At 32.8% G+C, this 21,190-nt stretch overlaps 2 protein-coding genes across 7 annotated transcripts; one reads left to right on the plus strand and one right to left on the minus strand.

The window, feature by feature from the left end:
- Nucleotides 1–868: 868 nt before the first annotated feature.
- On the minus strand, nt 869–1,653 carry LOC137809812 (uncharacterized). The gene has a single exon (XM_068610883.1). The coding sequence runs from the start codon at nt 1,571–1,573 to the stop codon at nt 959–961; it is 615 nt and encodes a 204-aa protein (XP_068466984.1). The 5' UTR covers nt 1,574–1,653; the 3' UTR covers nt 869–958.
- Nucleotides 1,654–14,134: 12,481 nt separating this feature from the next.
- LOC137812595 (integrator complex subunit) lies at nt 14,135–21,136 on the plus strand. 6 transcript variants are annotated; one of them, XM_068614685.2, is made up of 12 exons: nt 14,135–14,632; nt 14,801–14,931; nt 15,064–15,450; nt 15,546–15,760; nt 16,381–16,710; nt 16,820–17,015; nt 17,496–17,588; nt 17,687–17,778; nt 18,060–18,177; nt 19,621–19,706; nt 20,363–20,414; nt 20,509–21,136. In XM_068614685.2, the coding sequence occupies exons 2-12, from the start codon at nt 14,923–14,925 to the stop codon at nt 21,025–21,027; spliced, it is 2,097 nt and encodes a 698-aa protein (XP_068470786.1). In that variant the 5' UTR covers nt 14,135–14,632; nt 14,801–14,922; the 3' UTR covers nt 21,028–21,136. The 6 variants fall into 6 exon arrangements, with proteins under 6 accessions (XP_068470786.1, XP_068470785.1, XP_090155194.1 ...); XM_068614684.2 differs by having other exon boundaries at nt 14,169–14,632; nt 19,618–19,706; XM_090299068.1 differs by having other exon boundaries at nt 14,169–14,632; nt 16,386–16,710.
- The last annotated feature ends 54 nt before the right edge of the window (nt 21,137–21,190 follow it).

The following is a 21,190-nucleotide window of genomic DNA, read 5'->3' on the forward strand; positions in this document are numbered from 1 at the left end:
AAATAAATTTATAATATATATATATATGAACCTTTATTTTATATATTTTTTGTCATAATTCCGTAAAACACAATTATTTCTTAAAATATAAATATATTAATAGTTTTATTATGTTAACAAATAATATTAAATATGATTCATAATCTGGTCCAATCTTTTAAAGTTGATTATAAATTTTAAACTTTTAATTATGAAAAAAAAAGAACTGTAGATATTTTGGTTGCATTTTCTGTCTTCAATACAATATTATACATTAAAAAAAATTATTAAATAAAAAAAATGAGAAAAAAAAATACTCAATCACCATTTTGAGTAAATTAGATACTATTTTATAGAATAAACAATTATGGATATTTAAAATGGTTTCTAAATTAACTATCAAGTTTTAACTACTAATATTTTATATTTTAAATTAGTCTTTAAAAGACTATTAGAGACTATTTTAGAATATAGAGTAGTTAGTAGATAAATTTTTTTAACTAATAATTAAATACTAATTTAAAAATAAATTTATATTAATAATAGATATAAATAATCTTTTAATTTATAAAATAATCTCCAATTTAGTCAATATAATAATTAATATTTTAATTATTAAATTAATTTTTATTTAATAATTTTTGTTGACCGTGATTCCTATGAAATCAGTGATAAAGAGTTTATTCCTTAAACATTTTTAAAAGGAGAAAATAATAATAATAAACTTATTTGTTCATGGATTAAAAATTAAAGTAAAATAATATATATAAGGAAATTTATATATAAGTTAATTTTAATTTATAATTTTTCTATACACTTTTTAGTTTTTTTTTCTCATAAATACATATAAAGATACATATAAGTATATACTACTGTTATTAGAGTTAAATAGTGTAACGTATATAAAGATATATATTCTATAATATTCTGAAATAAATTTTGAAGAAAGTAATCTACTTGAGAAGTAAGATTTCTTGCACTATAGAGCAGCAGCATAATTGAGAAGGCTAAGTTCAAGCCTTCTCTGCCTGTTGACTCTTGCAATAAAATCATCAGCCCTTTTGTTCAATTCATCTGAACATGAAGGGATCAAACTCTGTTCATCTTCTTCCAAGTTGTTCACTTCTTTGAATGTTTCAGTGCTTTTCTCAACCCACCCTTTGCACTTTAAGTCTACACTGTTCATGTCCAAAATTTCCCCAACATGTTTCTCCAAAGTTTTACTTTGGTTGACCCCAACAGTTGTAAGATGAGGTTTTGTGGTTTGACTGCTCTGAATGTACTCATCATAGTAAACAACAGGAGTTGAAGAGGGATCCGAGGAAAGGATTCTTGAGTTGACCACAAGGAAAAAAATGATAAGATTGCCTATGATGAATAAGAGCTTTGAGCTCAACAAAACTGGTATTAAACTTGAGATGTGGACCAAGAAAAAGACCCGCAGAAGAGAAGAAAGATAGGGCATGCAGAAGGAGACAAAACAGAAGACACTGCAAGTTAAGGCACTCACAAAATAGACATACAAATTGTTCAGGAACTGGTGCCTCTTGTACCTGTTCATGGCTTCAATTTTCTTGATCTGTGTGAGATCCATTAGGCACAAGTTTTGGGTTTAGGGAAGTAGTGATAAGGTAGAAGAATATTGGGGAGATTTTATTTCACTGAACTAAGAGCATTAGAAACTCCAAGTTATATAGACTGAGAAAAGGGTTTGGTTTGTAAAAATTTTCACATGCTACTTTCTTTCATTATTTGATAAGGAATATTTTTGCTACTTTTTTAAAAGCCTTATGGGACATGGTGGCGTGGCGTTTATTGCCTCCTTTTTCGTTTCAAATTTGAATAAATAATTTACACTCACTCTGCTAATGCTTTTCCTATTCATTATTTCCATTTTATTCATAATGAAAGTGCTTTTTCATCTATTGGAAACGCTTGTGTGACTAATTTCAGCTAAGCTGCCAATTCAACGCGTTCCTTTCTCACATCTTAAAATTAAAATTGTAAGTATAAAATATGTTCATGTAATTTTCTTAATAAATTGTACATCAATTTAGTCCTTTTATTTTTTTATATTGATTTCTAATTATATTTGATCGTTCATCTTTATCAACTAGATAAGATATTTTATAAAAGATTTTTCAACATCAATACTTAATTATTTAATTATGTATCTTTATTTGATGTAAATAAACTTATTTATAGAGATATATTAAACTTTAGATTAATAAATTATCAAAATTAACCTCATTATTAGTCTAACATATTTATATAAATTATCTCCAAATCTTATATTTCAGTCACCAATGCTTTACATGTCCAAGATGTGATTTCAGACACATTTTTTCCAAAAATACTTTTAAAGTTTTAGTTTTAATTAATTATTTTCTGAATTCAATACTTTCTTTATTCCGAAATTGTTAGACGTTTTAGTTCCAAAATGACCGAAGTTTCAAGTTTCATATTAGTTTTACTTCGAAACTTAGATTTCTACTCCTTAAAATATATATATATATATATATATATATATATATATTCTAAAATGATATTCTAAACTAAAAAAACGTGTAAAATTACCTAATTTGTATGAGAGCATTTATAGCTAACAGACAAGGATTGTGGAAGCAAAGAGATTTAAAAAAAAAGCTAGTTGCTTCAATTTTGCATGGTGTTTCCTTTTCTTCTTTATTTCTTCTTCTTCTTCAACTTTCTTCTTATTAAAGTCATTATATGGTTAAGATAAACATTAGAGTGCATTTAGTGTTTATTACATAATGATAAATATTATGTTATTCATATTTTGGACTTTTAAATTTTATAACATGTGTTGTTTATCTTTCTTTGACAATACACTTTCTCCCTTTATTAATTGTAGTAGGATCCTGATGTACGAGAGATTAGTCGTAACATGTGAAACCAGTGAAACAGGTAGTACTTAAATTTGAGAGTGAGAACTTTTGAACTGTTTCAAAAAAATGTCACCAAAATTTTTAAGATCTTCTACTCCAATTGCATTTCCTGTAAAAGAAATTAATAAATCTAGTACATTAATTTATTCTTCAAAAAGATATTAAAATGACATCGTATTATGCTACTACACATGTATAAATAATAATTCAAATAAACTCTAAATTCAAGTATGCATTAAAAAATATCTACTGACACAACCGTAGGATAAATTTGAAAAATAGTATTATGTTATCTTATATAAGTAATTCATATTTTGATAATGGTGAATCTTTCGTGTTCCAACAATTCCTTATTCATAAGTCAATTAGATATATTATATGTCCTTAAAATAAATAATTTATATATATATATATATATATATATATATATAAATTGAGCGTGATCGATTAAACTTAACAAACTTATTTATGTTTGTTAATATATGTAGCCTAACTTTAAAAACTAATAGTTATAGGAAAAATAAATAAAAACATTAATGTATTAGACTCTTTAGAAGTTTAATTTATGTATTTTGAAAATCTCATCACCTATTTACATCTGCATATAAAAAACTAGAATAATTGTGTATATATATATATATATATATATATATATAAAGTTAAGAAAAGTTTAATGTTAATAACTAAATTAATTTTTAAGGCTTGTAAATCACTTCTTCCATCACATTTTATTTGATGTTTTTTTGAAGAAAAAAAAGTTTCGTGTTAATGTTTCTTAATATAAACGAAGTATTGTTAGCTACTTATTATGGAGCTATAATGAGAAAATGAAAAACAAATAGAATATATATTAAGAAATTGTATAATAATATTTTGAAATAAACAATATTACTGTCTTTGACTAAGCACGATAAAAAAAATATCTGAGTGTGTTTAAATTAATATTAAAAAAATTTAATCAACTTAATCATATTTAATATTCATTACAAGAAAATCATTAAATAATAACTAAATTTAGAGATAAAAAAATAATTAATCATTTATTGACTAAATTAAATATTAATTGAAAGATTAACAAAAAAAAAATGGTATCTAATATGATTTTTATTATTAATAAAATATTATAAAATGGTTTCTAAATTGATATCTATTAAGAAATTGTTTTTAAACCTAACTCAACCTCATAAAGCTGGCTTGCTTTATGAGGTTGAGTTAGGCTTAAAGTTCATTTATAAATATGGTATCAGAACCATTTCGAGTTTATTCTAATAAGTGTGGGTTTATCAGGCCACCCAGACCATTATCGGACCACCCATAATATGTTGTCTCATGCACAAACTATCACTCTCGACGTTAGGGAGTGTGTTGGATATCCCACATTGACTAGATATGAGAACATTTAATTGTATATAAGTAGATGCAAATCTAGTCTCATAAGCTGATTTTATGGGTTGAATTAGACTTAAAATTCACTTCTAAATAATATCTAAATTAGCTACCCAAGTTTTAGTTAATACTAATTTAGAAACTACTTTATAAATTTTTGTTAATAATAGAAACTATTTTATATACCACTAATTATTTTGGTTATTAAAATTATTTTTTATTTAATAATTTTGTTGTACTGTTTATTGTTTAAAACCTTCACTCTTGAAGTTAGATGTTTACAACCGTTAACAAAATAATTTTGATTTGATTTGATGTTTTATCTTGTATTTTAGAATTGTAATTTGTAAATTATTTTTATTGCCTAAAAAAAACATGCATATGAATAAATATGAATTAGATTAGATGAAGATTAATTAAGCTGTTTTAATAAATTTTAATGAATTAAAAATTCGAATTTTCCATTAAAGGTTACTCATAATATGAGGAATTTTAAATGGATTAAAATCAGTTTTAATGAATTAATTTTATCAGATTTATATAAGAATTATTTTAAGTTATTTTTTAATTAAATTGAGAAATTTCATAATATCAAACACTTGAATGAGAGTGTTATAGTTGTGAAAAACATATTTCTTGATTCTTTAGGAGGTAAAAATCTTGAGTTGTAAAAGATTTGATACGTGGTTTTTTAATTCTTATTTTCTTAAGAAATTGTTACTAAATATTGAATGATAGTGAATTAATCTAAATAATTAGGCAATTAAATATACTACTCTCTTAGAAAAGCAAACTGAAATAAGATTTTGACTTTTATTTTCTTCTCTAACACTTGTATACTGATATATTTGCCATTAAGAAAAGAATATAATTTTGACTGCTATAAATTGGCAGCAGAATCTCCTCTACAAAGTCTTCATATATCTTTTTCCCTTTTCTTTTTCATTTTCCTTTATTTGCTCTTACTGGGATACAAACCCTTTAGCTTTTTCCTTTACATTTCTTCTATCAGAAGCCTCTTATTCAGTAAAATGGATCCATAAGAATATTACCAATTAAGAAAATCAGATTTAACTTTTAACAATCACACAAAACAAAAATACTTTTCAAAACTTTTAGTTTCTTCACAAAAACTGATATAATATAACGAAGTTTGTGTTTATTATATTATTTGATTGATGTAGGGTCTTTTAACATTATAAATTACTTTGATATAATTTTAATAAAGTATATCTAAAGTCTAACTCATTCTTATCTTATATAATTAATTAAATAAAATGAGATTTAAATCTAGTTCTATATTATAATTTTTTTTACAAAACTGGTAAGAATAATAATAGTATGGATAATTTAAATGTAGCATACGAGAATAATCAAAGTACACCCTGTACAATTTATGTTTGGCAGTTTATGTTTGGCACGTGTCACCCAAAAAACAAGATGATAATAATTACTTGTGAAATTTCACGAAGATAAAACTCTTAATATACATACATATGAATTTCGTGTTAAATATGAGTAAAAATGTTGAGCAAAAATATATACTAATAACAACGAAAATACAGTGCATAATTTAGTTAAGTGGTATAACGGATTACCGTTAAGTGTCAATTTTGATAGAGTAAATCAAATTGTCTTGTTTTCTAAAAGTAAATTCCTTAAAATAAAGTAAAAATTGTATTAAAGATAGCATGGATTCTCCCTAGCTGAGGGGCTAAGGAGTCTTTTTGGCTCCATGGTGGATGCTAATGTTCCGACTTCAAATTCGAAAGATAACATTATTAGGATCAATCAGCACATCTGAGGTATTGTTCGCTTTGAAAATCGGTGGAAAGTCACGATTTTGTCCTTAAAATGCACCTCGATGGGTTGTGGAGGAAAGAAGTATATAAACTGTCATTTACTTCAACTCCTAAACGATGTGAAACTAAGCGATATGGAACTATATTCACGTCCGAAATAAGGAACTAAATTGAGAATGATAAATATAATAACTTGGGAAATGAATGAATGAATAATAAAAGCAGACAGAGGAGGAAGAAAACAATAAATTATGAGCAAGTGTTGGAGTATTTGTTTGATGGCTTAGTCATATTGTTAGCTTTATTAGTCAGTGCAAAGCAAAGCTGAAAGGAGTATTGGGATAACAGGGAGCATTCTTTTATGGAGATCTGCAAAAGTTGGTAAAAAGCATTTTAGTTGGCCTGTAGTGGGACCCTTCACTTCAGCAAAGGAAAACCATGAATTGAGGAGATAGCATCACATAACAAAACATCATCACAATATATATATATTGTTTAACCTGGTAAAGGCTTAGTGTAAATCATATCATCAAAATGGCTACCAAATTTAACAAGCTAACTATTTTTTCTTCTCAAATATGCACATGCATAATTAACCATTTTAACTATTCACTAATATGGGATCACTTCGATAACAGTTACTTTGCGTTTTCTATCTCAATTTTACATATATTCAAATTCAAAGTAATGGTTGAATAAGTCAGCATGTTCAAAGTTTTATAAATACTATATGTATAATATAAATGAAGATCACAGCGTCAATAAAAGATAAAAGACATTTTAAAAATTATAAATTTATCTAAATTTTATTTTATAAATCAATTTTATAAGGTTGAATTATATTTAAAATTTATTTCTTAATATGATATCTTAATGATTTAAAGTCTATTATAATAAGAGTTTGTTGGATTTATCACGTCACTCAGGTAAAATCTCATGTAAGAGTCGGCGACATAAAATATATAAGTTGGAGATTCCACATCAAATAAAAATAAATACATTTCATATTATATAAAATTAATACAAATTTAATTTTATAAATTAATTTAACAAATTAAGTGGATGAACACGAACCATTAGTAGTCACAATGATTGAATATTAAATATGAGAAAAAACTTTATTAAGTTATAAGTTACTTAAATGTAAAGATTTGGTTATATTATTTTAATCTCAATTATAATTTTACGGCAATTATAAATGACTTTGGTGCAACAAAATATACAAATTAACATTTAAAAAAAAAGAAAAAAGAACCCATTCTATATTGATAGTGTTTATGGTCGATGTAGAAAATGTCATAATGCTTTAAATAATTCATGTTTTATTTTTTTTAATAACAAGTCATACTGGTTGGCGAAATAATCCATCTAATATGTTTAATTTCTACATTAGTTGAAAATATTCAAAATAATTTATATAATTTTCTTTTTTCTATCTCGATTCTTACCAAGTATAATATAGATAATTTTTTTTCTCAGGTGAAATTAGAAGAATACTTCACATTTGTTTTAAAAAAGGATAATTGAATGCCTAAGATGGATTTAAATAGTAGCTTCTACCATGTTACAAGTCTTCTATACATGGGGTATAGAAAGATACCTTACCAAAAATCTTAATGAGAAAGTCTATATTTAATGTTTAGTAAATATTTACTCCTTTAATATCTCTCGGAGCATTTTAACTTTAATTCTCACTAAATGCTTAATTAATTAATGAAGAAATCTAAATGAGCAAATAGGCCATTTTTGTTCATTTAAAAAAAAATGAATAAAAAATTAAATATAAAATATATAATTTCAAATTTAACTAGCATAAATAAATTAATTTAGTGTTTTAGATACTGTAATTTGATATATAAACTATAATACAAGTGGATATTTTAATAAAATATTATAATTATTATTTCTAAAAGCTACTATACTTTTTAAATATTATTTTTAGAAACTTGTTGATATAAAAATTATAGGTTAACCAATGGGTTAAATGAGACCAACAATTATGTTCGTTTCAGTTTAGATAATAAGTAACAGGTAGTAGGTAGAAAATAACAGGTAATATGGAGTAAGTAGTAGGTAAAACATAACAAATAACAAGTAATACGTAATATGTAACAAATAACAGGTAGCAAGTAGCAGGTAACAGGTAGTAGGTAATAGGTACCAAGTAACAGGTAACAGGTAGCAAGTAGTAGGTAGAAGGTAACAGGTAGCAGGAAACAGGTAACAAGTAACAGGTAGTAGGTAACAGGTAGCAGGTAACAGGTAGCAGGTAACAGGTAGCAGGTAACAGGTAGCAGGTAGCATGTAGCAGGTAACAGGTAGCAGGTAGCAGGTAATAGGTAGCAGGTAGCCGGTAACAAGTAGCAGGTAACAGGTAGCAGGTAGCAGGTAGCAGATAGCATGTAACAGGTAACAGGTAGCAGGTAGCAGGTAACAGGTAGCAGGTAGCAGGTAACAGGTAACAGGTAGCAGATAACAGGTAACAGGTAGCAGGTAACAGGTAGCAAGTAATATGTAGAAGGTAACAGGTAGCAGGTAGTAGGTAGTAGGTAACAGGTAGCAGGTAGCAGGTAGCAGGTAGCAGGTAGCAGGTAGCAGGTAGCAGGTAACAGGTAGTAGGTAGCAGGTAGCAGGTAACATGTAGCAGGTAGCAGGTAACAGTTAACAAGTAACAGGTAGCAGGTAACAGTTAACAAGTAGCAGGTAGCAGGTAGCAGGTAGCAGGTAACAGGTAGCAGGTAGCATGTAGCATGTAGCAGGTAGCAGGTAGCATGTAGCATGTAGCAGGTAGCAGGTAGCAGGTAACAGGTAACAGGTAACAAATAACAGATAGCAGGTAGCAGGTAGCAGGTAAAAGGTAACAGGTAGCAGGTAACAGGTAGATGGTAACAGGTAGCAGATAGCAGGTAACAGGTAGCAGGTAACAGGTAACACGTAGCAGGTAGCAGGTAGCAGGTAGTAGTTAACAGGTAGCAGGTAACAAGTAGAATGTAACAGGTAGCAGGTAGCAGGTAGCAGGTAGCAGGTAGCAGGTAGCAGGTAGCAGGTAGCAGGTAGCAGGTAGCAGGTAACATGTAGCAGGTAACAGGTAACAGGTAACAGGTAGCAGGTAATAAGTAACAGGTAGCAGGTAACAAGTAGCAGGTAGCAAGTAACAGGTAGCAGGTAACAGGTAACAGGTAGCAGGTAACAGGTAACAGGTAGCAGGTAACAGGTAGCACGTAACAGGTATCAGGTAACAGGTAGCAGGTAACAGGTAGCACGTAGCAGGTATCAGGTAACAGGTAGCAGGTAGCAGGTAACAGGTAGCAGGTAACAGGTAACAGGTAGCAGGTAGCAGGTAACAGGTAACAGGTAACAGGTAGCAAGTAACATGTAACAGGTAACAGGTACCAGGTACCAGGTACCAGGTACCAGGTACCAGGTAACAGGTAGCAGGTAGCAGGTAGCAGGTACCAGGTAAGAGGTAGCAGGTAACAGGTAACAGGTAGCAGGTAGCAGGTAGCAGGTAACAGGTAACATGTAGCCGGTAGCAGGTAGCAGGTAGCAGGTAACAGGTACCAGGTCACAGGTAGCAGGTAGTAGGTAGCAGGTACTAGGTAATAGGTAGGAGGTAGCCGGTAATAGGTAGGAGGTAGCAGGTAACAGGTAGGAGGTAGCAGGTAGCAGGTAGTAGGTAACAGGTAGCAGGTAGCAGGTAACAGGTAGCAGGTAGCAGGTAACAGGTAGCAGGTAACAAGTAGCAGGTAGCAGGTAGCAGGTAGCAGGTAACAGGTAGCAGGTAGCAGGTAACAGGTAGCAGGTAGCAGGTAACAGGTAGCAAGTAACATGTAGCAGGTAACAGGTAGTAGGTAGCAGGTAATAGGTAGTAGGTAGCAGGTAGCAGGTTACAGGTAACAGGTAATAGGTAACAGGTAACAGGTAGCAGGTAACAGGTAGCAGGTAACAGGTAGCAGGTAGCAGGTAACAGGTAGCAGGTAACAGGTAGCAGGTAACAGGTAGCAGGTAGCAGGTAGCAGGTAACAGGTAACAGGTAACAGGTAGTAGGTAGTAGGTAACAGGTAGCAGGTAACAGGTAGCAGGTAACAAGTAGCAGGTAGCAGGTAGCAGGTAACACGTAGCAGGTAGCAGGTAACAAGTAACATGTAGCAGGTAGCAGGTAACAGGTAGCATGTAACAGGTAACATGTAACAGGTAAAAAGTAAAAAGTAACAAGTAACAGATAATACGTAACGTAGCAGGTAGAAGGTAACAAGTTAACAGGTAGCAGGTACCAGGTAGCAGGTAACATGTAGCAGGTACCAGGTAAAAGGTAACAGGTAACATGTAGCAGGTAGCAAGTAACAGGTAACAAGTAACAGGTAGCAGGTAGCAGGTAGCAGGTAACAGGTAGCAGGTAACAGGTAGCAGGTAGCAGGTAACAAGTAACAGGTAGCAGGTAACAAGTAGCAGGTAGTAGGTAATAGGTACCAAGTAGCAGGTAACAGGTAGCAGGAAACAGGTAACAGGTAGTAGGTAACAGGTAGCAGGTAACAGGTAACAGGTAGCAGGTAGCAGGTAACAGGTAGGAGGTAGCAGGTAACAGGTAACAGATAGCAGGTAGCATGTAGCAGGTAACAGGTAGCAGGTAGCAGGTAACAGGTAGCAGGTAGCCGGTAACAGGTAGCAGGTAGCAGGTAGCAGGTAACAGGTAACAGGTAGCAGGTAGCAGGTAGCAGGTAGCAGGTAGCAGGTAGCAGGTAACAGGTAGCAGATAGCAGATAACAGGTAACATGTAGCAGGTAGCAGGTAACAGGTAGCAGATAACAGGTAACAGGTAGCAGGTAACAGGTAGCAAGTAACATGTAGCAGGTAACAGGTAGCAGGTAGTAGGTAGTAGGTAACAGGTAGCAGGTAACAGGTAGCGGGTAACAGGTAACAGGTACCAGGTAGCAGGTAACATGTAGCAGGTAACAGGTAGCAGGTAGCAAGTAACAGGTAACAGGTAACAGGTAGCAGGTAACAGGTAGCATGTAGCAGGTAGCAGGTAGGAGGTAACAGGTAGCAGGTAACAGGTAGCAGGTAGCAGGTACCAAGTAACAGGTAGCAGGTAGCAGGTAACAGGTAGCAGGTAACAAGTAACATGTAACAGGTAACAAGTAACATATAATATGTAACGTAGCAGGTAGAAAGGTAACAGGTAACATGTAACAGGTAACAGGTAGCAGGTAGCAGGTAACAGGTAACAGGTAGCAGGTAGCATGTAGCAGGTAGCAGGTAACAGGTAACATGTAATAGGTAACAGGTAATAGGTAACAGGTAACAAACATCAGGTGGAAGGTAACACGTACAACGTAGCAGGTAGAAGGTAACAAGTTATATGTAACAGGTAACATGTAGTAGGTATCAGGTAGCTGATAGAAAGTAGAAGACAACATGTAAAAAATAAAAGGTAGAAGATAGCAGGTAGAAAGGTAACAGGTAACATATAAAATGTAATTAGCATGTAACAGGTAATAGGTAACAGATAGTAGGTAGTAGGTAACAGGTAACATGTAGCACATAGCAAGTAGCGGATGGCACATAACAATTAACAGGTAACAGGTAGCAAATAGCATATTAAAAGTATATGGTAACAAATAGCAAGTAATAGAGAACAACATGTAGCAGGTAACATGTAGCAAGTAGTAGATATAAGGTAGAAGGTAACAAGTAATAGGTCATTGGAAACAAATAATAGGTAACATGTAAAAGGTAGCAAGTAGAAGGAAAAAGATAAAAGGTAGAAAGTAACACGTAATAGATAACATGTATCAGGTAGCAGGTAAAAAGTAACAATTAACAAATAGTAGGTAACAGGCAGAAGGTAAAAGGTAGAAGGTAGAAGATAGCAGGTAGTAGGTAGAAGGTAAAAGGCAGCAGGTAGTAGGTAACAGGTAACATGCAGTTGGTAGAAGGTAGCAGGTAACAAGTAACAGGTGACAAGTAACAAGTAGTAGGTAGCAGGTACCATATGGCAAGTAACGTGTAACAAGTAGCAAGTAACAGGTAACAATTAGAAGGTAGAAGGTAGCAGATAATAAGTAACAAGTAGCAGGTAATAGGTAACAGGTAATAGCTAGCAGGTAACACGTAGAAGGTAAAAGGTAGAAAGTAGTAGATACAAAATAACAAATAGAAAGTATAAAATAGCAGGTAGCAAGTAGCAGGTAAAAGGTAGAAGGTAGTAGGTAGCAGATAACATGTATCATGTAGCAAGTAGCGAGTAACAAGTAACACATATAGCAGGTAGAAGGTAGCAAGTAGCAGGTAACATGTAACAAGTTACGGGCAGTAGGTCAAAGGTAAAAGGTAACAAATAGCAAGTAGTAGGGAACATGTAGCAAATAACAATTATCATGCAACATGTGGTAGGTAGAAGGTAGCAGGTAACATGTAACAGAAAATAAGTAACACGTAGCAGTAACAACAGGTAGCAGGTAGTATAAGGTAGCAAGTAGAAGATAGAAGGTAGTGGGTAGAAGATAGAAGATAAAAGGTAGCAGGTAGGAGATAAACAGTAAAAGATAGCAAATAGAAGGTAAAAGGTAAAAGGTAACAGGTAGCAGGTAGGATGTAATAGGTAATATGTAATGGGTAGCAGGTAGTGGGTAATAGGTAGCAGGAAACAAATATCAAGTAAGGGGTAGCAGGTAACATGTATAAGGTAATAGATAGTAGGTAGAATGTAGTAGATAACATGTAACAAGTAACATGTAACAAGTAAGAAATAGAAGGTAGCAGTTAGTAGGTAGAAAGTAACAGTTAGCAGGTAGAAGCTAGCAGTTAGCAGGTAGAAGGTAAAATGTAGCAAGTATAAGATAAAAGGTAGAAGATAGCAGATAGAAGGTATAAAGTAATGGGTAGCAGGTAACAAGTAACAAGTAACATGTAACAGATAACATGTAGCAGGTAACATGTAGCAGGTAACATGTAGCAGGTAACATGTAGCAGGTAACATGTAGCAGGTAACATGTAGCAGGTAACATGTAGCAGGTAACATGTAGCAGGTAACATGTAGCAGGTAGCAGGTAGCAGGTAGCAGGTAGCATGTAATAGGTAGCAGGTAACACGTAGCAAGTAACAGGTAGCGAATAACAAGTAACATGTCAAAAATAATAAGTAGCAGGTAGTAGGTAGTAGGTAACATGTAGCAGGTAGCAAGTGTCAAAGAGGTAATAGGTAACTGATAATAGGTAACAGGTAACAGGTGATAAGTAGTAGTAGAAAATAGAAGGTAGTAGGTAGTAGGTAGCACGTAGTAAGTAGATGATTGCAAGTAACAGGTAGCGAATAACAAGTAACATGTTAAAGATAATAAGTAGCATGTAGCAGGTAGTAGGTAACATGTAACAGGTAGCAAGTATCAAAGAGGTAATAGGTAAAAGTAGTAGGTAACTGATAGTAGGTAGCAGGTAACAAGTAATAGGTAGTAGTAGAAAGTAGAAGGTAGTAGGTAGCAGGTAACATGTAACATATAACAAGTAGTAGGTAACAAGTAACATCTAGCAAGTAAAAGATAACAAGTAGCAGGTAGAAGGTAACAAATAACAGGTAACAAATAGCAGGTAGCAGTTGGAGGGTAAACGGTAATGGATAGAAGATAAAAGGTAAAAGGTAGTGGGTAGAAGAAGAAGGTAAAAGGTAACAAGTAGTAAGTATATTATATCAGGTAACACGTAGAAAGTAACCGATAGAAGGTAGCAGATAATAAGTAACAAGTAACATATCAAAGGTAACAAGTAACATTTAGAAAGTTAACATGTAATAGGTAACTTATAACTAGTAATAGGTAGCAGGTAAAATTAATTAATTAAATAATAAATATAAAAATATAGAAATAAATTAAAATTGTCGAAAAACTGTATTAAAATTTTGTTTGGTTTACTTAAATTTAATAAATTTTAATTGGGACAACTTAAAAAATATTTTGTCTATTAGATTTCAGTACACATCAAATTATTTACAACAATTCATATAAACTATCTTACTATCATGCATGTCTTATATTTATTTGTATTTGTGTTACGTATTTTTATTTTAAATGTAAATTAAACAATAGAACTTAATTTCTGATTAACGGTTTGCTGTTTCTTTTCTTCCCTGAAACCCCGTTTTGCTTCTGGGAAGGAGGTTGCTACTGAGAGCTTCTTCTTATTCGTCGTCTTCCATTTTTTTTTTCTCTTTTCGCTTTGATGGTTTATCTGTCGAAGCGACGCCGTTTCGTTTTCGACTCGGTTTGATGGAGTATGTTTCTCTTTAATCTCGAGGGGGCGGTAGTTTAAACATGAAATGTTAGTAGATTGAGGTTGTTCGTGTAGCTGTAAAAGAGGATACAATGAGACACCTAATTAGACAAAAAAAATGGAGACATCCAATTGACAAGAAGGGACATTGACATGAAGAAGAAGGGTCAAAGTTGTTTCAATCAATTGTTTGTTCATGTGCTCAACAACCCCATTTTGTTGTGGGGTGTGGGGGGGGGGGAGAAGAGGTTTGGTAGAGAATTCCCTTGGATTCCATAAATTCCTCTTATTGGTAAGTTAAACATTCACATGCATTCTAAGTGCGAATAGCGTATAGTATACCAAATTGATTTTTATACCAAGGTAATATTTTTAAAAAATTGGAAATAACTTAATGAATTTTCTTGCTTAAGTGCATTTTTATTTTATATGATCTATAATTTATGGGTTACATTTGCAGATTGTTTTTCCATAAAGTGCTCCCTTCGGACAAAAGTTCTCCTGTTCCTATTTCTCTCCCTTTCATCTTCCACAGCCACACTTTCTGCGGCAATCTAGAAAAGGCTATTAATTTCATACTCAATGAAGTTTGTAAGTTTCTTCCTCTATACCTTTGTTACATGTTCCTGGGCGTGTAGGGGTGGGGCAGTACATACGATGTACACTCCTTTGGTAAATGTTCTCTTCATTGTTTAAATTTGTTTTTTACCCTGGGTTTTGCAGACATGTTTGAGCAAAGGCAGGGGCTTTCACTTCCCACCATGTCACATGCTGAATTTTTGTGGGATTAGGATATTATTAGATTGCCCACTAGACCTTTCTGCTCTCCTTGCCTTCTCCCCTATACCTACATCTCTGGATTGTTTGTCAGTTGTTGAAAGCTTCAACACTGAGGCTAATGGTTTTGATTCAGGGGTTGGGTTTGGGAAAAGACAGAAAATTGAAAAGCTCCTTCATGCTCAAAGCTTACTTTTTGCTGAACCTTGGTACAAGACTGTTAATAATTTGCACCTGTGGAATTCCTCTTTCATTGATGTTGTATTAATATCCAGTCCAATGGGTATTATGGGGTTGCCCTTTCTTACTCGAATAAAGGGTTTCTCAGCTAAGGTAGTCTTTTGATGTTGTTATTATTGGGCTATATTCTCATTTTTGTTGATTTCTGTCACCAAAATAGTTAGCTTAATATTTGTTCAATTGGTTAGATATATGTAACTGAAGCATCAGCAAGATTAGGTCAGCTAATGATGGAGGATCTTATATCAATGCATGTGGAATTCAGGCATTTCTATGGACCAGAAGAATCAAATTTTCCATCGTGGCTGAGGCAGGAAGAGCTTGAAATCCTTCCTTCTGAATTGAGAGAGATAATATTAGGAAAAGATGGACTGGAGTGGGGTGGTTGGATGCCTTTGTACAGGTGATCTACCATTTTATCTCAAAAAATTTATATGGTACTAAATATTTCTTTATCTAAAAAGCTGAATGAAATGTGCTTGACTAGTAATTGCAATGTTCTATGATATTATCTTGTGATGGATTAATTATATTTTTTCATGTAAAATTGCTCTTGACTTCCTTGTTGCTTCCTTGCTTGAGATTTATGTCTGACCCTTGGTATGTTTGAGTGGATAGCAGATGAGGCGAGGGAAATTTTGAACTTTTGTTTCTAAAAGCCAACTTTCTCCTTGTTTTTCTATTTTCTCTTCATCTAAACAAAAGAAAATATCTTGTTATTTTTGTTTTCTCTCTTTTCTATTTTCTTTCCTTTCATCCAAACAGAATGTAAGATTCGGTGAAAATCACTTGAACCCTATTCTGGGTAAGGGATGGATGTGTTTAGAACTCATCTGGTTCTGGGATTCTCTAAGTTTTTTGTGTTGTTTAATATTTTTATATGCTCATTTATAGAGTCCTTGTTAGTGTAGTTAAGCTGTTGCTTTTTACACTGTTACAGAAACCTTGTTGCTGTGCCCGTTTCTTCTTCGAAGTCAATTATAGCAATTTTTTTGTTTGAAGTTAATTTGTGGAATTTCTCAGTGCAGCTGATGTGAAGGATTGTATGCTAAAGATTAACACTCTTAATTATGCTGAGGAAGCTTGCTACAATGGTACATTGGTTATAAAGGCATTCAGCTCTGGTATGGAAATAGGCAGTTGTAATTGGGTCCTAAATAGTCCAAAGGGAGATATTGCTTATGTTTCAGGATCCAGCTTCATTTCTGCACATGCAATGCCTTTTGATTACTGCAGTTTACAGGGGACTTGTGCATTAATTTATTCAGACTTCTTCTCCTTGGGTGATACTCAAGATAGTTCGGATGCGGATAATTATTCTGTTTCAGCTGCTGATAAGCTACAACCTATGAGGTACTCTCTATGTTTCACCCAGATACCTGTTATTGTTGTTCAAGTTTTCATCCTCTGGCTGTAGTAATGAATATGTATATATTGACTTCCATATGGTTTATTATTTAAGTTCTCAAGATTTAGCTGGATTCAACCATAACTCTGTTGAGAACTCAGAGGAAAAGGAAAAGCTGGATTTCATATGCTCAAATACTATAAATTATATACAAAAAGGTGGTTCTGTTCTTATTCCTATTGATCGACTTGGAACTGTTTTGCTTCTTTTGGAGGAAATGACGGCATCACTTGAAGCTTCAGATTTGAAGGTGTCCTTTCCTTTTTTACTATCTTCCCTATGAATCAATTATCGAAGTCAAGAAAAGCTATGACGGATATGTGGAATATATTTTTTGGGTGTCAATTAGCCTTGTTCTGCATCATACTAACTAGTAAAAAACCTATCTTTATCAACTAATGTGGCATTAGCCTTAAGTTCTGTTTATTTTTCTTATTCTAATTCTGTACTTTTGTTTGTCAAGAGACTTGACCATACCAAATGATACTGGTTACCAGTGTTCATTATTCCAATTTTACTGCCTTATATTTTATATTTTGTGCTGCAATGGAAATTGGGAAAAACTGGAAATGCCAAAGTTCCATCTTTCAAAGTTTGTAAAGTGAACTGGAAACCAATTAGTTTTTCTAATTAAAGAAGCAGAGTTATCTGGAAACTGGATTTCTGGATTAATATCGGATATCACTCACTGATTTCTATTATTAAGTAATCACAATTTTTCTATTTGTAGGTTCCAGTTTATATAATTTCTTCAATGGCTGAAGAATTACTGGCATTGCTTAATATCATACCTGAGTGGCTTTGCAAACAACGGCAAGAGAAAGTACGGACCATTAGAATTATTAATTTGGTACCTTGCACTTGCATACTTTTATTTCTGGAGTTTGACTTCTTTTTTACCTACTGTAATTGCTGCTGCAGTTATTTGCTGGGGAACAGCTGTTTGCACACGTCAATCTCTTGAAAGAGAAAAAGATTCATGTGGTTCCTGCTATTCATTCACATGAACTCTTGTAAGTTCTTTTTTACCATGTTTTCCTTTATGCTTGCTTATAATAATCTAATTAAAATTGATGTGATTGGTCAAATTTTGTATGTTTTCTGCACTTCTTATCTGCGAAATTTTGCAATGTTAACTATTTGGGTAACGCTTTTGTTTCACAGCAGTTGAGTTTCTGTTAATGGCTTCAAGATATGAGAAGCACTTATTTTAACAAACTGAACTAGTCAGAAATGGTTTGCCTAAACTTTTTTTATTTTTAGTTTCTATCAGAAACTAAAGTATTTCTTGTAGAACTAATTGGCAGGAACCCTGCATTGTATTTTGTCCTCACTGGAGTATGCGAATGGGTCCTGTTGTTCATCTGCTTCGACAATGGTGTGGCAATCCAAATTCTTTACTTATTCTTGAGGTATGATATATTTCCTGTTACAACGTTAATATGCTGTGTTAGCGACACCATTTTACACTATACTTTAGTGTTATTATTACATTCCCTTATCCCATCCTTACACTGTTCTGGATGTAGCTCAACTTTCTGGATAATTTGTTTAAATTACACGAGCTACCTAGCACCATTGCCAGTGATAGGGGATCCCATCTTTATTAGCAAGATTTGAAGTGAGTTGTTGCAACTTCAATTCCAATGTGATGGACAAACTGAGATTGTTAACAAGTGCCTTCATACTTATCTTAGATGCATGTGTTCGAATGAGCATTATTCTTGTCCAAGTGGCTTGCCTCGGGGAATGGTGGTATAATATCAATTTTCAGTCTTCCATTCATACTACTCCTTATGAAGTAGTTTATGGACAGGTGCCCCCAATCCATCTGCCTTACCTCCCCGAAAAAGCTTCTAGCTTAGCAGTAGAATTACCAGAGATGCAGTAATATATATAATTACTCAAATTCCATCTTCTTAAAGCTCAGAACTGAATAATCCGCATTGGAGATTTTGTATATCTCAAGCTGCAACCTTACCAATAAGTTCTTTGGCCCTTTCAAAGTGATTGATCGTATTGGTGCAGCTATATACCAAATAAAGCTTCCACCTGTGCAAAGATACATGATGTGTTTTATGTATTCCAATTGAATTATGCACATTGAATTCTACTCTTCCCTATAAACCCGAGGTCGCCACTGATAGAAAATGGTAAAAAGGGGTTGTATCACTGATACGAAAGTTTTAGTTAAGTGAAAGGATGTGACCATTTAGCAAACAACTTAGGATTCCTTTTATGCCTCTTCCAGGAGTCCCCAAACTTTCATCCTTGAGGTCAAGGCTATTCTTGAAGGGGAGTGTTATAGTCTTAATATGCTGTGTTAGTAACACCTTTTATACTATGCTTTATTTCTTTTACCATATATTAGTCTTAATATGCTGTGTTAGTAACACCTTTTATACTATGCTTTATTTCTTTTACCATATATTAGTCTTTTCATGTCACGTTTTCCATTTTACTTGGTTATTAGACTCTGCTAATGTGGCGCATGTGTAACAAACTTATTCTGATTCCAGCATGGCTTGGTGCTTCAATGGAATACATGTTTAATTCTCAAACAATCTACTTGCTTCCTAAAAAATATCTCACTCGTTCCAACAGCATCAGAAATTATTCAGCTATTGATTTTCCTACTATTGGTTATTTGTATTCTCGGAATTCTCTCCCTGTATCCAAATTTCCATCACATCCTTACATAATATTAATAGTTATTATGATGCTTTATTGCAGTCATTTTATTCCTTTATTTTTGAGGTACAAATGAATCTTCATATCTGCAGTATTTTAAGTTTTGTCCTTTTAATGTTGTTTGGACGTATTTGGCTGTTGCATTGGATTTCCTATATCAGCAGGATGTTTTGAATCTTGAGCTAGCACTTCTACCTTTCCAACCAGTTGCAATGAAGGTTCTTCAATGTCTCTTTCCCTCTGGAATTGGGTAGGCTTACCTTTCCCTTGGTCACGTCTTCCAATGTACATTGATGTATATGTGTAATTGTTCTTACTGATAATTCTCAAAATCTCTATAAACATCGAGCCAGTAACAGTCTATACTCTTTAATTATACCACCCAAGAAATATAGGGGGAAGAACGACCTATGGAAAATGAAAAATACAGCCTTGATAAATTGTTCGATTACTGATGTTTGTAGAATTAACATCTATGGATGGTTCCATATAATGTTTTTTTGGCTAGGCAATAGGATTACATTGCGTATACCTTCCTTTTCTTCCCACTCCATTTCAAAGTACCTATACCCAAAACTTGGTGTATTTTTTGAAAACATTAATTTCTTTATAATTTTGTCATTAAAAATGTAGCATAAATATAATATAAAACTATCCATATTTCTTCGTTTAATTGGATAGGTTCTAATAGACTGATACCACATTAGAAATGGTCTTGGACTAACTAACCCCTGAAATTTTTAATATAAAATTATTCATGTATCTTCATCTAACAACTTAGATTTTAGGTGAAGACCCATGAATTGTTTTATTATTAATTACGTCCTTATAAAAGATGAGTAATATGTGCCAACTACAATTTGATTTATGTATTTATTATTCTCTCGTTTGATTTCCACGCTGTAGGTTGCAGACAGTTCAACCTTTACTAAAGTTATTGCGGCCGAAGACTGTACTGGTAAGTATAATTATACACTATATTATACAACTACACACATGCATGTGATAAAATGATTGTTTGTTTTCATTTTTATTCCTTTCTTAATCTCTAGTGTCCTGAGGAGTTGAGACTGCAGACCAACCTTTCCAGTGAAAACTCTTTCTCCGTTTTGTATTACACTGAAGCTGAAACTTTGAAAGTACCATATCGAAAGCACAGCTCAGAGATAAAAATTGCTACTGATTTGGCTTCCCATTTTTATTGGAAAACATTCAAAAAAGAAGAAATCAATATAACAAAATTGAAGGGAGAGCTACTAATGGAAAATGGCAGACATCACTTGCTATTGGAAAATGATAACAAAAATTCCTCGAGTAATAAGTCTTTGGAACATTTGGGTTTACCTGATTCAGAAAAACTTATGGCTGCATTATCAAAGATGGGCATCAGTGGAAATATCGAACATGGTATGAGTGATGCTAAATCACAAACTGCATGTACAATTCACATACATGACCCTTACAAAGCCTCTATAGAGATTGGAACCACTGGTACTATCATTACTACTGCTGATGAGAACGTGGCTTCCTCCATTTATAAAATTATCGACAACATTTTGAAGGCGGTTTAATGCATTTCTCTACTTGTTGTAAAATGCTTGTATGAGCATACATTGTTTATAGTGTCAGTCAATAACACAATATAGGAGCTGCTTAATTTTAATGGATAATTTGACTTGATTTTGAGCTATTGATGTTAGAGAAGTGGAGTGGGTGTTTGGAAATGACGTTAAT

This window comes from Phaseolus vulgaris, chromosome 2 (assembly GCF_051622355.1).
Source record: "Phaseolus vulgaris cultivar YP4 chromosome 2, ASM5162235v1, whole genome shotgun sequence".
Lineage (NCBI taxonomy): Eukaryota > Viridiplantae > Streptophyta > Magnoliopsida > Fabales > Fabaceae > Phaseolus > Phaseolus vulgaris.